Raw genomic sequence first — 14,240 nt, forward strand, 5'->3', positions numbered from 1 at the left:
CGACTAAGGCATTCGCGTCATCGAGGTACGGGATGGACCCCGATCGAAGAATGTTTTTGTCTGACGCCTGAGCGTCGCAGCATCGTCCTTCCTGATTCTAAGAGAATATCGCATCCCATCCTGTTCTCGAAGAGCAACTTCTATCAAGGCCATCCGGTTAGCTTGTGGGCCCAATGAGTACTCTTTAAAATAACCCGTGGACACGTTAGCCATATTTCTGGGGAAGTCAAGTTCGGCCCTCCCAGCCTGTTATTTGGACCACTTCGTTGCGAGCGAAAAATGCTCGTTACAAGTTCCATAACACATATCATTCAATGTGATATTGACCCATTCAGGAAATGGAGTGGCGATCTACGCTCGCACATGCGACCGGTAGCGCTTGCGGGCGACATTGATACGATTTCATTTGTATTCGCATTCTCTGCCCATTTTATCCCTTTACTCTCTTTCAGGTTACGGTCGAGCAGGGTGTTGATAGACACCCGATGAACCAAGGCACGTGATTTACCGTCATCGTTCCCAGCTAAACTAATTTACAAGTTTCGCCTTGAGCTCAGCGAGATCGCAGTCTTCAAACGGCTTTCCTTCTGGCGGCTCCTGCAACCATTTACGGCCCTCCATGCCGTCTGTAATGCCAGGGATAGCATTTTCAATCCAGATGTGCCTTTGTGTCTTGCAGATTTCCATACCCAACCCACCACTCCGTTCATGCCAGACTCCCCATTCTGTTTCCTTGCGCCCGCCTTTTCTTCCACACAGGACTTCCTCGTCCAAGGAGCCCAGATATATCTCCGTCTCATGTGCTCGGTTGGTATTCACGTACGCAACCGAGCTACCACAGTTGGAACAAAACATTCTGTGGCCGGTGGGATTCTCCGGTGTCTGGAAAGCCTTATACGTCTGCTGAGAAGATAGTGGTGGTTGAATATTTGCAGTAGGAACGCTAAGGAGCTGGGGCACCAAGCCTCCGGTGAATTTGCGGCACCGTGTGCACTGACAGGTTGCATTCTGGTCACGATTAATGAGATGTGCTGCTTGAGCCAAGAGGGAACCAGAAGAATCGCACCTTGGTTGCTGGCCAGTCCATATCCGGAGTGAAACTGATTGTGTATCTTATGCCTCCGCATAAGCATCCCCCTGCAATCGATGACGGGCGAGGTGAGTTGGCCATGTTGCTGTTCAGTCACAACTACGCTTGCATTGGAGTAGTTGGCCTAACCATGTTGCATGGGCGAGGGACGCATAAATATTCGTCTTCTGAAGAGAGTAGATGGAAATACGAGATTTTAAACTGATGCTGACAAACACAATACTACTTCTTGTCCTGCCGAAGCTCGTCACAGGGCGTCTCTCACACTTTCGTCAAATCAGACCTTGTCTTGCGATCAATAATATCTTAAACTAGGCATTATCCTTGCGGCATGGATTATCTGAACATAGCTTCATTGGAGTGCTCATGGGGCTGCAAACTCACAATGAGCTAACCCCATTATCATTGCCCGTTCCCCGCATTTCATGTGCCATTGAAGTCAAGCCCGTGAGAGGGAGCTTCTATGGTAGTATCTTGCTTGACTGCCATCCATTTGCAATCAAGTCTATTTAGAGAGTATAGATAGACTATATTTGGCCCCTTCAATGAATACAGAGTATTGAAATCCTTCCGCCCTACTGTGTCGATGGAGCAATCATCACTATCCAGACGTTAACTCCACACTTTCACTCTCCCCGTAAAAGCGGTGGCCGGGGCTTGGCAGGGGCACGTGAGAGTCTGACGATGACCTCACCTCCCGAAAGCCGTTGTATCAAACCAACAACCAGAGGCAGTCAGACTGTCTCTGATGGCATAAAAAACTACTGAATGCTATCTCCGTTTGACAGAAAATCTATTGGATTGATATGGAGTTTTAATTGTTTTCGTCGCGAGCGGGAACTAACCCAGCAATCTACAGAGTAATTATCTCGCCATCACCTGCTCCACATGCATTGATATAGCAGGCAATAAAGCTCAATACAACTGCCAAGTTCGTGCTTTTCGAAAATACGCCGGCGAACGGATTACGAGGGTATACGGCGTCTCCCCGAAATCGGAACCGTCTGCAGCGTAAACACAGACAATGAGCAACACGAAACGGAAAAGTCGTCGCAACGGTGGCACCAACATCGACAAGCGCGACTTTGATGCTAACCGCTCTTTACTCGGTCGTGTCGCCCACAGTGAGGATATCGAATATGATAGGCGTACTGGCGTGCCAGGTCGCAGTTCAACCGACTCAGATGGCTTGCTGTCTGACGTGGTGAGCGAGATTGTGGATAGGGACCGCGAGATGCTGAAGAGGGAGATGGTGAGAGTAGGGAGTTTTATCTGGGGAGTCTTAACTGCGTATGTGAACTTGGCATGCAATTTACCGTGCTTGGTACTTGCGATATGTTCTTGAATGGCTAACGTGGCCGACACACAGCTCTTGTGCAGGAAGCATCACTGGGTTCTCCATCTACGGCCCTCTCCTTCTTTCTCGTCTCCACTACTCGCAATTCCGCGTTAACACCGTGGCCGTGGCTGCAGAAATGACCATGTATCTCCCAGTACCTCTCTTCGGCTACCTCTGCGATAGATACTCCCCTGGCCCGGTTGCATTGCTATCGGCTTTCCTTTTTGGCCCCGGGTATTTGCTAGCTGCCTTGACGTTCAGATCTGGCCCACCACCAGACGCAGGGGGGTCAGGGTGGCCGTACTGGGTGATGATTCTTGCATTCCTTGGTGTCGGTGCAGGCACGGCATCCATGTACTTGGCAGCTGTGAGTACATGTGCGAAGAATTTTGCCCAAAGTAAGCATAAGGGACTCATGCTGGCGATGCCAATTGCGGCATTTGGCCTGAGCGGAATGTGGCAAAGCCAGGTTGGAAGGCATCTCCTCTGTGAATGGGGCCCAAACGGCGAAAAGGGAGATGTGGATGTGTTCAAGTACTTCTTGTTCTTAGCGATTCTGTTATTTAGCGTTGGACTTGTTGGGTCATTTGCCCTACGCCTCGTGGATGAGGAGAAGTTGATCGATGAAGCCGTGGAAGAACTCGAGAGAAGCGGATACCTCGATGAAAGTTCCTTTTTCCGTCCGAGAGAAGAGGTCAACGCTGAATATGGAACGTTCGGGGCGGAAAATAATGGAACAGTCGGCATCGACGATGGCGATGGTGACTCGGTTACGTCTTCGCAGGAAGAGAAGCAGAAAAAAACATGGTTACTCAACCAGGAAACGAAACTATTCCTGCGGGATCGAACAATGTGGTGGCTTGCGGCAGGCTTTTTTCTAGCGTCCGGTCCTGGAGAAGCATATATCAACAACGTACGTACGCCTCTGACCGTCAATAAGTTTTAAACTGCTAACTTGTGTCTTCGATAGGTCGGAACAGTCATCCACACTCTAACGCCCTCGTCCTATCCTCCCAACTTGCCTCCCCCAGCTGGCCACCCATCGCTTCACGTTACTATCATCGCTCTTACCTCCACTGCTGCCCGCCTTTTAACCGGCTCGTTATCTGATGCGTTTGCCCCAACCTCACGGACACGATATCAGTCGCAAGAAGAATATAGCCCGGTTAGGTCTAAACGCCGCCTCACTCTATCCCGTCTTGCCTTTCTTATCCCTTCCGCTCTCCTACTCTCTCTTGGCTACCTCTACCTATCCACTCCATTTCCCCTCCAACATCCATCCTCCTTCGTCACCACTACAACCCTAGTTGGGTTTGGTTACGGCGCGATTTTCTCTCTTGTCCCGATTATCATATCCGTTGTATGGGGCGTCGAGAATTTCGGCACAAACTGGGGAATCGTGGCAATGGTTCCAGCTCTAGGGGCCACGCTGTGGGGCATGGTGTATTCTGCGGGCTACGAGGCTGCGATCGAGCTTAGTAAGAAAGGCCAGTGCCACGGGTGGAATTGTTATGGATATTGGGCAATGGGGTGTACATGCAGTGCCTGGTTAGCTCTGATCTTCTGGGCAATCGCATGGAGAGGGTGGAAGAAGCGAGGTGTGGCCGTGTGAACTGTCTCGATATCTTCTGATCTCACATCTTGGGAGTTTTGGATATTCGTCTTGTCCGAGGAACTGGCTAAATCATATAGAGTTGGGTGATACCGGTAGATTGATAGACTATTTTTGGAAATTATTAACCAGCCACCTTGTTCCCACGGCCCACGGGCCACCTGCAAGGACTTCTACATATGACTACATTCCCAGTGCCCTTGTGCATGAGGCTAAAGGTTTGTTGCAGGCGTTGCTATGGCACTATCCCCAAAGCAGATAAATGGAAACACGACCACGTGACTGTCAAACGCGACCTCCTCAAACTCAGGGACAACGCTTCTTTCACTTTCAAACCTTTGGACGGGTTTGTTTGGAGGACCTTTTTTGGAAGAGACTGACGAATACTTGGGACCGGTCTTTTTGGTGGACTGAAGGATTGGATATAGCTCTACAACCTGCAATGGCCGAAGTTATCAGCCTCCTTTCGTCGCCAGAAACCTGCCGACCGCATAGATCGAGGAAATCGTCTACTAGCAAACATGGCCTAGTGAGACTTAGCAACGACCTCCTTTCCGACATTTTGGATGACTCGTTGTTAGAGCTTGAAGAGATTGCACAGCCGCCAAAACGACGGAAATTGGATACTGCATTGGATATACCCTCTTCCCAGAACCGCTTAGCCACCCATACCGTTCTATCTTCGTTCATTTCTAATGACAGCTTTGAAAGAAGTGGAAGCTATGAAATTAGGAAAAGCACATTGCAGCGTTTTGAGTCGTGGAATGACGAAATATCGGACCCTGTGCTCTCCTCGCCACGTCGCATCAATACTTCTTATCATGAAATCTCTAAGAGGTCTACAAATGTGATAAAGATAGATGATAGCTTTGATGACATAGTGGAGGATGACTTGCTGGGGGATCCGTTCCAGTTTTCGCCGCCGCCCGCGTCTCAGTCGGCTTTCTCAGATCGTACCTCCGGTCTTCTAGCGAAACTCCGAGATCAACCAGCACGGGGGTCGAAGAAAGGCCGAAAGGTGAGATAGAGCGCGTCTTTGCACTCTTTCAACAAGCTGATATTTGTTATACAAAGGCTACAGCTAGCGTACAATCGTCTGACGAGGACATTCCTCTCCCTAGACCGAATCGAACGAAACCAAAACGCGCTACCCAAAAAACTGATTCCGACAAGGCTTCCAGCGCCCTTGAGAAAGAGGCGGCGAAGCTACGGCGCCAAAAAGAAAAAGAGGAAGAAAAAGAACGTAAACGCAAATTAAAAGAGGAGAAAGAGAAAGCTAAAAAGCTTGCATCTGATATCGCACAGGCAAACAAACTAAAAATCAATAAGAAAGAGAGCACCCCAGAAATGTTGATTGACCTGTCGTCGACCTTCCAGGGTTCTAGTATAGGAACCCAAGTGAATGAGTATATGCGCCATCTTGAAGTTCAAACGAACTTCATTGCAACGGAGATTCCGAATATAGTATCCTGGCGGCGCAAAGTTACGGCCATTTACAATGATGAAGCAGGGCATTGGGAACCGTGCCCGTTACGCATCGAAAAGGAAGGACATGTTTTATGTTTTTTAACAGCACAGAATTTCGTGGATCTTGTAGCATCCTCGGGTGCCAGCCAGACCGTTGAGTCGCATTTTCAAAATGTTATCAGACACTATCCGGGATGCAAAATAATCTATCTCATTGAAGGCCTCTTCGCATACATGCGCAAAAATCAAAATATTCGAAACAGAGCGTATCAAGCCGCTGTTTTACGACAAATCGGTGATTCCCACGACGCCACAACAGAGCAGCGTTCATCAAGCAGGAGGTCGGCAAAAACCCCAGCGCCATCTGCTATCGATGATGATCGTGTTGAAGATGCGCTACTTCAGCTACAAATACAACATCACTGCTTGATATATCAGACGGCCACGGCGGCGGAAACCGCTGAATGGATCAAGAACTTTACGGAGCACATCTCCACTATCCCTTACCGGCGCGAACGAATCAGCATGCAAAACGCCGCGTTTTGTATGGATACCGGGCAGGTGAAAACTGGCACTGACGCTGACGATACTTATATTAAAATGCTGGAGGAGATCCAACGTATAACGGCGCCTATCGCGTACGGGGTTGCGATGAAATACAGCAACGTCAGAGAATTAGTGAATGGCATGAAAGCGCATGGACCATTAAGTCTACAAGATGTAAAGGTAATAATCACATACCCCATGCCGACCTGGCGCGATTGCAGGATTCATGATTTGGTTTTATGTTGCTAATAAGCGTTTCAATCGCAGAAATGTGCCAATAAGTCTGGTGCTTTGACGGAAGCTCGAATCGGCCCTGCAGTTAGTAAGCGATTGCATAAGATTTTTACGAGCGTGGATCCCTGTTCAGCCGATATCTGATCAACATTACCAAGTATTGTCCAGTATGTACTTTTAGGTGCCGGATGGAACTGAACTCAGGCGTTCTTGCAGGGGGGCGGCGGTTTGGCTGTCTCATTTGTCGTGTATCAGCATGTGGAATAAATGAGTTTACCTAGAGTATCTCCTCTACCTAGATTTCAGTTTAGGTTTACCGGTTTCGATTCTTCCTACTGCGCCCGCGATGGCGCCCTTTGCTTGGGCGAGATAGATTGTTATCAAATCGAAAGATTCGAAACCAGTTGGACCGCCCTTGCTAATATAAGAAAAGTTCACCTGGTTGATTTCAAATGACCTTGTCCTGTAACTTCGCAGCTGGATAAAAGGGAGTGAAACAAAAAAATAAACAATGAAGGTCTCGCTGGGATTCGAACCCAGGCAACCGGAATATTCGATGTATCAAAATCCGGTGTCATAACCCCTAGACCACGAAACCATTGGCTGCTTCACTCGACCCCATTTGATTTATCACAGGAAAGCCCGTGCCCTAGCTCCCCTCAGTGCTTCCAATAGGTTATCACGAAAACAACCCATACTTGTCGCCCATAAAGTATTCTGTAAGGGAAAAGGGAGCGAAGCCAGCGATACAGGATACTAAATAAAGAAATGCGGACAGTGATCGCCTTAGTTACAAGTTTCCTGAGCCAACCAATCCAACTGACTAGCTAACCTTCGAAGGGCATCAAGCACCCGGGCGCTAACGCCTTGAGAAATACAAACTGGTTCATTGGTCTGTGAAGCATGTGGAGGAGAAATCGGAATCCAAAAATATCACCGGAGCGTTTCACTATATTCCGTCATCTGACAGTGATTGAAACAGAAAAGGCAGCAGGCGGCTAGCCGTGAGCCTGATGCTCGACTTATAAATACCCCGCACCTCGTCGTCGTGTTTGCTGAAGTCTTTCAACATTCCTACACATACCAAAACCCGCTCTGCTACCAAGTCCCTGCTACAAGAACCACTTTTACAGTATCTGCTTTCAAGACAACTCCTTCAGCCATGGCTCAAACCACTCAGTCCAACGTCGATCAAGCACACACCAGCTGCCCTGCCTGCGGTGCCGGCATTCCAGGCAATACCAAGACCTGCGGCTCCTGTGGAAAGGTAGTCATTTACTCCATTTAGCATGTCTCTGGCTTGGATTTGATGGCTAACCATATCCACAGACATGTCCCAACTAGCTGCCCCTCAGCGTCCGTTCCGGATCCGTTCGATCGTCGAGCTACCCGGCAAAGAGCATTCACCCGGCGCAAAGTGTTTTGGAGTTTCGGCTTACTTGTTCTTCTACAATGAGGAATTGAACAGGGTATCAAATCCGATGGCATGATGTGTTGGGTGGGACAATGAACTTTCGAACCATGCTGGAGAGCACCTGTATAAGCTGTTTTAAAAGTTACCCCTGAAGCAGCCGCCTTTTCTAGATCGAATGCAATGTTAACGATGCTTGGAAGACTTGTGTAACATGAATCCTGTGTTCCATACCCGCCTTTTGACTTGGCTCAAGTGGCCTTCAATTATTTACATGTTGTAGCAAGCAAAAGCGTGCTTTGGTTTTGCTAACCGCCCGGCAAGGGGTTTAAGGGGTTGTAGAGTAACTTGTAGAGGCAGAGAACCTAGCCTCTTCCGTACGGAGTAGTTACTTGAGTTGCAATAACTCGTAGGACCAATCGGCTTAACTAAGTAGTTAACTCTGTACATAAAGGCCCATTGGTTTATTATCAACACCCATCACCAAGCGCAGGAGTTCGCAAAGATACTCCCCATCCTTCAAAGCCCCCAAATGTTTTCTAACGGGATATTGAATATAGTCAAGGAGAGCTTATTTCGAATAAAGTCTTGCTCACCGTTGTTGAAGCTCCTTGGGTCTACCGTTTTACTCCCTTCTCTAGGACGCTCGGGCTCACCTCGAAAGACTGCTGAAGAGCCAGATTTCTACAAGACGGGAGGATTCCATCGTGTTCTCCTTGGTGACACTTTTAGTTCTGGGAGATATACCATCGTGAGAAAACTAGGCTACGGGCAATATTCCACTGTCTGGCTGGCGCGAGACTCAGAGTAAGCGCTGTTTCCACTCTTTTGCTGTAACTACCGAGCTTACAAAGGATCTTGAAGAGCGCAGAAGTATGTGGCTCTTAAAATCCTAAGGGCGGATTGCTATGGTGGCGCCCATGACATTTTTGAGCGGGAAATTCTGGCGAAAATCTCAGACTTCTCAGCCTCGAGCAATCATGAAGGCTGCCATCACGTCTCACCGCTCCTGGGCCATTTCAAGCACAAAGGGCCCAATGGCGAACATGTGTGCTTCGTTTTCGATGTTCTCGGCCATCATCTGGGGTTTCAAACCGTGCAGTACGAAGATGGAAGAATACCCGTCAGGACTATGAAAATAATTGCGCGGCAGCTGTTACTTGGACTGGACTTTCTCCATAGAGAGTGCAATGTTATTCACACTGGTATGACAGCAAAGGTGGTCAATCCATTGCCAGATTGCTGACCACCCTCCAGACCTAAAACCAACAAACATTCTTTTGGAGCTCGAGCATTCCCAGGACGCTATCTCCCGGTATTTGGCGGCGGTTCCTCCGCGAACAAGTCATCAGGATGGGTTTGCAGTGCCACTTCGAGAAGTTATCAAGACCCCTTTGGTTTCCGAAATGAAGCAGCCTCGCATCAGAATTGTCGACTTCGGCGTAGGTATGTTGATAAACGGATCCCTCAGCGCACTAGATGATTTACTTTGGTTTTAGCATCGTGGAGGGATAACCGACTCTCGAATCTAAATCAATCGCCGGCTCTGCGGGCACCAGAAGTTACAATTGGTGCACGGTGGGATACTCCAGTTGACATATGGAGTCTCGGATGCCTTGTGGGTTACCCTGTCTAATCATTTGACCTTATATTGGCGCATCTGTCTTACTGCGTATAGATTGTAGAGTTCGTTCAAGGAATAGTTCTCTTTTCCGGCATAGCATCAGAAAAAGGGTCTTGGACAGCCGACGATGACCGTTTAGCAAAGATGATTGAAATTCTCGGCCCCTTTCCTCCAGAATTCCTCAAAACGGGAAACCGTACTGCCTCCTTTTTTGATGAGAAAGGTAAAACGTGTTTAGAGAAAATAAGACAATCCAAATTAATACCGATCCTAACACGGTGGATGGATTTTAGGGAATCTCCTCAGACTTCCAGATTTGCGTCCTACCACATTGGAACGGTTGATTAATGGAACTTCAAAGCCATTTATAAAGCCACAGGACATGACTGATGCGGACATTCCTATTTTCATTGACTTCCTTCGTGGGATGCTTGCAATTGACCCCAAACGTCGGAAATCTGCTGCCGCGTTATTACAGCATGAATGGCTAAGACCTTGACGGCATAATCGGTATGTGGATGTTAATTCGTTTTGCTTTAGTTACTACTGTCTCTTCTAGCCCCCTGATTTATTTCATGCTAGATCGCGGACACAATTGCCAGTTACAAAGTTTGGGATGAGTTTGTACTGACATGGATTGAATAGCCATGGTAAGAGATCAAATATACAGTGCTATTGGCAGAAAGTCAACAGTTCTGGTTGCCCCAATGTGACCTGGAAAAGTTTCACACTGTCCTATAAGGATGAACACAAGGCAGGGCCAGAACAAGGCAATTTAAGCCAAGGCTTGAACACAGTCGATACCAGAAGAGCAACAGAAAGAGTGCGTTCTCGAATAACACTCTTACTCTCAGAGAAAATGGCGACAGAAGACGCAAATTCTCCACCTTTAAGGGACAGTCAGGAAATATGCAGTTCATATAAGCTCCGTTGCCACTTCTATCCGCGTCAAATCGTCGAGAAATTTCCATTTCCTTCTGGGACTGGGAACCCTATACACTCAAAGAGTATTTAAGATACATGACAAGAATCTATGAAATTATGTGAATAAAAGTGTGTAGAATATTTAAAAAAAAGACGTAAAGTTACACAATATCGCTAATCATAGTACCTCCCGTTATCCTTCCAAATGCCTTGACTGAACCATCAACACCGGCGCTTGTGCCTTTTTGCGACAAAATTCCGTAAACTCCGTTAAATAATCTAATCTCACGTTGTGACAATTGGCCAAATGTAGCGAAAATAGCTCCTCTCGGTAAAACCGCTGTCCGTGGTTATGTCTATGGTCGTATCTTATATCGTCGGTTTCAGATATGTGGTGCATGTCTCGAAGGTGCTGTTTGCGTGCGTCCCAGTCCGGCGGAGATTCGTGGAACACTTCCCCGCAGCATAGGCAGTAGTCGTATTTGTATATTGTCTTTGTGTTGATGGAGGTCTGGTCAGCTTGGAGATCGGGGTGTTCATCAAGATTGAGGGAAGCCAAGTCTGATGCATCTGCGGTGACTGTTTCCGTGTCGAAGAAGACGGCAGGGTTGGTGGCATGCTCAGGGCCAGGGCAGATCCAGCTTTCGGGTGTGTTGTGCCAGAGATTTGCGTGCTGCATGGACGATTGGACATCAGGGAAGTGCTTCTTGCAAGTGTTGCATTCACGGTCGGATGGGCAGTTGCTGGCCCTATGGATGGTAGGTTAGCTGCGAGATAATCACGAAATTAGACGAAATCTATTACGTACCGATAAACATCGTCTTGGAAGCCAGGTTGCTGCAGGGAATGTAGCGGCGAGAAGTCCCAGGGGGGGAAACCTTCAACAGGCGTGAGAGTGAACTTCGAAAATGGATATGGGGATGCGAGGGGGTTCCAGGAGAGCATCGTGATTCCTTGCTCAAAGTGTTCAGCGAGATGTTCCTGACGCTCCGTCCAAGTTCGCAAAATGAGTTCGCAGAATCCACAGTTCCAAAACCAGCTACTTCTTTTCTCTAGCCAGTTCCAAGACTCAGCTTTCTTCGGTTCTTCTTCGGTTTGAGGATTGTCGGTATATAGGTGGTATCCGAAACTAAGACATTCGTTCGCTGCCTCTTCTACTTTATCGGTAGAGATCGGGTGTTCGTTATCAGTGTGTATCGAAAGGACGTCAGACATGGAAAACATCACTTCTCCATCCGTGTCCTCGACATTGCCTGCAGCGTCTTCCCGCGGATACAAATTCCCATAAGGCCTCATGTGAAATGCAGCCTCGTGGAATGTCCATTCTCCGTTGTTTTCCCACTGCATCAAGCAAAAGGTGCATTGAAACGGTCGAGGTTCACCCATGGGCATCTGAATATCCACATCCAAAATGGGGAGATCTTTTGAACAGCTTGAGAGTGGGGTTCCTGGACAGCGCGCCGAAGTTCCCACTCTATTATTGGAGTTGAGCTCTGTCAAAAAATCCGAGTAGTTGGACACGGGAGATTTCTGAGGGCGCGAGAATATAGACTTTGGCGATACGGTTCGAATCGAGTGGTGAGAGCTCTTCGCCTTTTTGGGCGGATACATGTCTCGGGTGGACATATGCTTCAGATAGCCCTTTGCCTTCCTAGACCAAGAGCTAGCAATGGAAGCGGTGATGCTTCGTTTGGAGTGAGACATATAACTTTGCGGCTTTGAGCTCGCGTTATCTTGATTCACGGGCTTCCAGAATTTTAACCTCGAAATAAAGCGACGGCCGACGGAACGTGACCGAGGGAGAGGCAGCTCTACTTGAAATCGCGGTATGTCCGACGACTGAACACCCCTTGTTGTATCTTGCCAGTAATGCACATCTTGCTGGTAGCGTGGTCTCTTAACACGGTTGGTAGAAGCCGTTCCAGGACGCACGTATCGGTTGGTGCAGTATGCCTCCCCGTCTTGGAGGCAGTCCGAATATCTATCAAATATGTTAGTTCAAATATACCATTGTGATGAGTGATTTGGCTAACTTTGCGCTTCCACCGTCGTAAAAGGGTAGCCTGATGGCGGAATTGCTGAGCTGATTAGTCTCGCGTTGTATGGACTGGGTGTCAAAGCTCGATTCGGGAACAGGGAATCTAGGCATGGGGGTATACTAAAGGCATGGTTAGTACTAGCTCTAGAATAACGGGAGACAGCGACATACGACACTAGAGCTGTCTCGACGATGGCCTTTCGACAAGTCCATGGATTGGTTTTCCTTTTCCGCCGAATAACAAGTAGCAGGAAGAGTCAGGAGTTCATGGTCACTCTGAGGCTCTGCCGCAACGGTGTGTTCCTGTGTCAAGGAATATTAGCCCTGTGCAACAAAGGGACAAAGAGCATCGACCCAGACTTACATCTTGGTGCTTGTTCTGCGTAGATTCTGGTTTCTCGGTATCGATTTTGAAAATGGCGATATGACACGACCCGTCTCCTCCTCCACCAAGACGGCCGGTATCCGGCTTCCCAATATCAAACCCGCCGGAAGACCAAATATACGAAAATTCTCGTATAGAAGAATCGACTTCTTCGGTGTTCAACACTGTGTAGAGCACTGTGTTTTGCGGCTCAGAGGAGGGCATTTGAGCTGAACAAGAGGCCTCTTCCCCATCACCAAACCGTTCAACGGATTCTTTGGTGTCCATGGCGTATAAAATCCGGGCACTGCCAGCGAGGGGTCCTCGCAGCAATCGTCAGGAGGTGCTATTCATGCAGAGTAAAAGGCTATAACAAGTTTGTAGATAGCATGGACTAGAGAGTTAGTAGAGAAGCCTGGTTGCAAAAAATTCAAAGTAATATAGAAGACAATTGTATAGATGAGCCTTGTCCAACTCCATGGCCGAGAGTGTTAGTTATGCGATCCCTCATTTTCACAAGGTGTCTCGCCCTGTTCCAAACCGCCTGGAGCGGGTGCTCTGGCAACGACAAGCGGCCACACTCCCGCGAACCAAGTGGTCATGGTGCACTGAATCAATCCACAAGAAAGAGGTCAGGCACGGCCGATGTTGCTGTCTTCGGGCTATCAAGTGTGTTGTCACAACAGCAGCCAAGTGAGAGCAGACGTCAGGCTGGAAAAGGTGAGGCAATCCCGGTTTGCTCGCCATGTGTCCGGGCGCTATTGGCATGGCAGACATTCAGGCCGCGAACGACCACATCATTTGCAGTCAGGCCGGTTGCAACGGGCCAATTAGTAACCGTTGGATGGATGGCAGGCAATCTAGTGGCTTCCCACCATCCAACAAGATACGGCCGACTCGTGGACGAAGAAGCCTTCACCTGCTGGGGCATCAAGGCATCCAATCGCCAGGTGAACCGGTCAGCGGGTGTGCCAGCGGATCACCCGAAAGCCATCACCATTCTCGCATGATAGAGATGGCCCTTGATCGGAAAAATCAGCTATGGCCCTAAAAGCCGTCAGTCTCATCGGCCCGAGAGATCACTGCGATCAAGCCGCTTCATCAGCTTGTTTCTTCAACTCAGATCCTTCCGCCTTGTATTATCGTTTGAGCAGTCTCCGTCGAGATTCTAGGGCGTTGCGGACTTGAACCCCGCCGTTTGATACAATTTCTACGGGTAAGAGATGCAGTTATTGATATGTAGACGAGCGCCAGCACGCGTTGACGGCGATCATTATCGGACAAATTACGGCTCGTACGCTCACTTATTCGCCTATTCATGACGAGGATCTCTACTCGCCATGTGAGGTGAACTAAAGCGTCACTTTGCACATATCGTTAACTATGCAAGCATTCGTGCCAAGTTGAGGAATTATAACTGTAGTGACTCGTGTTTTACCAGTGAAGCCATGTGCAATCGCAGATGCTGGCCGACCACCTCATACTGGAGAATCCTCATGCACCTTACTGACTTGTAAATATTTTGAAGTTGACCTGTCCAGGAGGGTAGCGGGGGATTTGACGAGAGAAAGACTTTGCCATTATTAGAACC

The 14,240-nt window shown here is 48.4% G+C and overlaps 5 protein-coding genes and 1 non-coding gene across 6 annotated transcripts; 3 read left to right on the plus strand and 3 right to left on the minus strand.

Moving 5' to 3' along the window:
• Positions 1-528: 528 nt before the first annotated feature.
• UREG_04658 (uncharacterized protein) lies at positions 529-1,171 on the minus strand (the record flags this gene model as incomplete). The annotated part of the gene is made up of 2 exons (XM_002545095.1): positions 529-1,008; positions 1,067-1,171. 2 exons carry the CDS (start codon positions 1,169-1,171, stop codon positions 529-531), a joined length of 585 nt encoding a protein of 194 aa, XP_002545141.1.
• A 943-nt stretch (positions 1,172-2,114) lies between these two features.
• On the plus strand, positions 2,115-6,432 carry UREG_04659 (uncharacterized protein; the record flags this gene model as incomplete). Its single annotated transcript, XM_002545096.1, has 7 exons — positions 2,115-2,380; positions 2,460-3,342; positions 3,400-3,907; positions 4,122-4,259; positions 4,470-5,059; positions 5,116-6,234; positions 6,322-6,432. 7 exons carry the CDS (start codon positions 2,115-2,117, stop codon positions 6,430-6,432), a joined length of 3,615 nt encoding a protein of 1,204 aa, XP_002545142.1.
• Positions 6,433-6,803: 371 nt separating this feature from the next.
• UREG_07983 lies at positions 6,804-6,886 on the minus strand. The gene has a single exon. It is a non-coding gene; the product is annotated as a tRNA-Gln (tRNA).
• Positions 6,887-8,679: 1,793 nt separating this feature from the next.
• On the plus strand, positions 8,680-9,822 carry UREG_04660 (uncharacterized protein; the record flags this gene model as incomplete). The annotated part of the gene is made up of 4 exons (XM_002545097.1): positions 8,680-8,800; positions 8,957-9,145; positions 9,385-9,546; positions 9,617-9,822. The coding sequence occupies 4 exons, from the start codon at positions 8,680-8,682 to the stop codon at positions 9,820-9,822; spliced, it is 678 nt and encodes a 225-aa protein (XP_002545143.1).
• A 618-nt stretch (positions 9,823-10,440) lies between these two features.
• UREG_04661 (uncharacterized protein) lies at positions 10,441-12,937 on the minus strand (the record flags this gene model as incomplete). Its single annotated transcript, XM_002545098.1, has 5 exons — positions 10,441-10,996; positions 11,056-12,228; positions 12,281-12,405; positions 12,457-12,588; positions 12,650-12,937. 5 exons carry the CDS (start codon positions 12,935-12,937, stop codon positions 10,441-10,443), a joined length of 2,274 nt encoding a protein of 757 aa, XP_002545144.1.
• Positions 12,938-13,146: 209 nt separating this feature from the next.
• Positions 13,147-13,659, plus strand: UREG_04662 (uncharacterized protein; the record flags this gene model as incomplete). The annotated part of the gene is made up of 2 exons (XM_002545099.1): positions 13,147-13,369; positions 13,457-13,659. 2 exons carry the CDS (start codon positions 13,147-13,149, stop codon positions 13,657-13,659), a joined length of 426 nt encoding a protein of 141 aa, XP_002545145.1.
• Between the last annotated feature and the right edge of the window lie 581 nt (positions 13,660-14,240).

This window comes from Uncinocarpus reesii, genomic scaffold, assembly GCF_000003515.1.
Source record: "Uncinocarpus reesii 1704 scaffold_2 genomic scaffold, whole genome shotgun sequence".
NCBI lineage: Eukaryota > Fungi > Ascomycota > Eurotiomycetes > Onygenales > Onygenaceae > Uncinocarpus > Uncinocarpus reesii.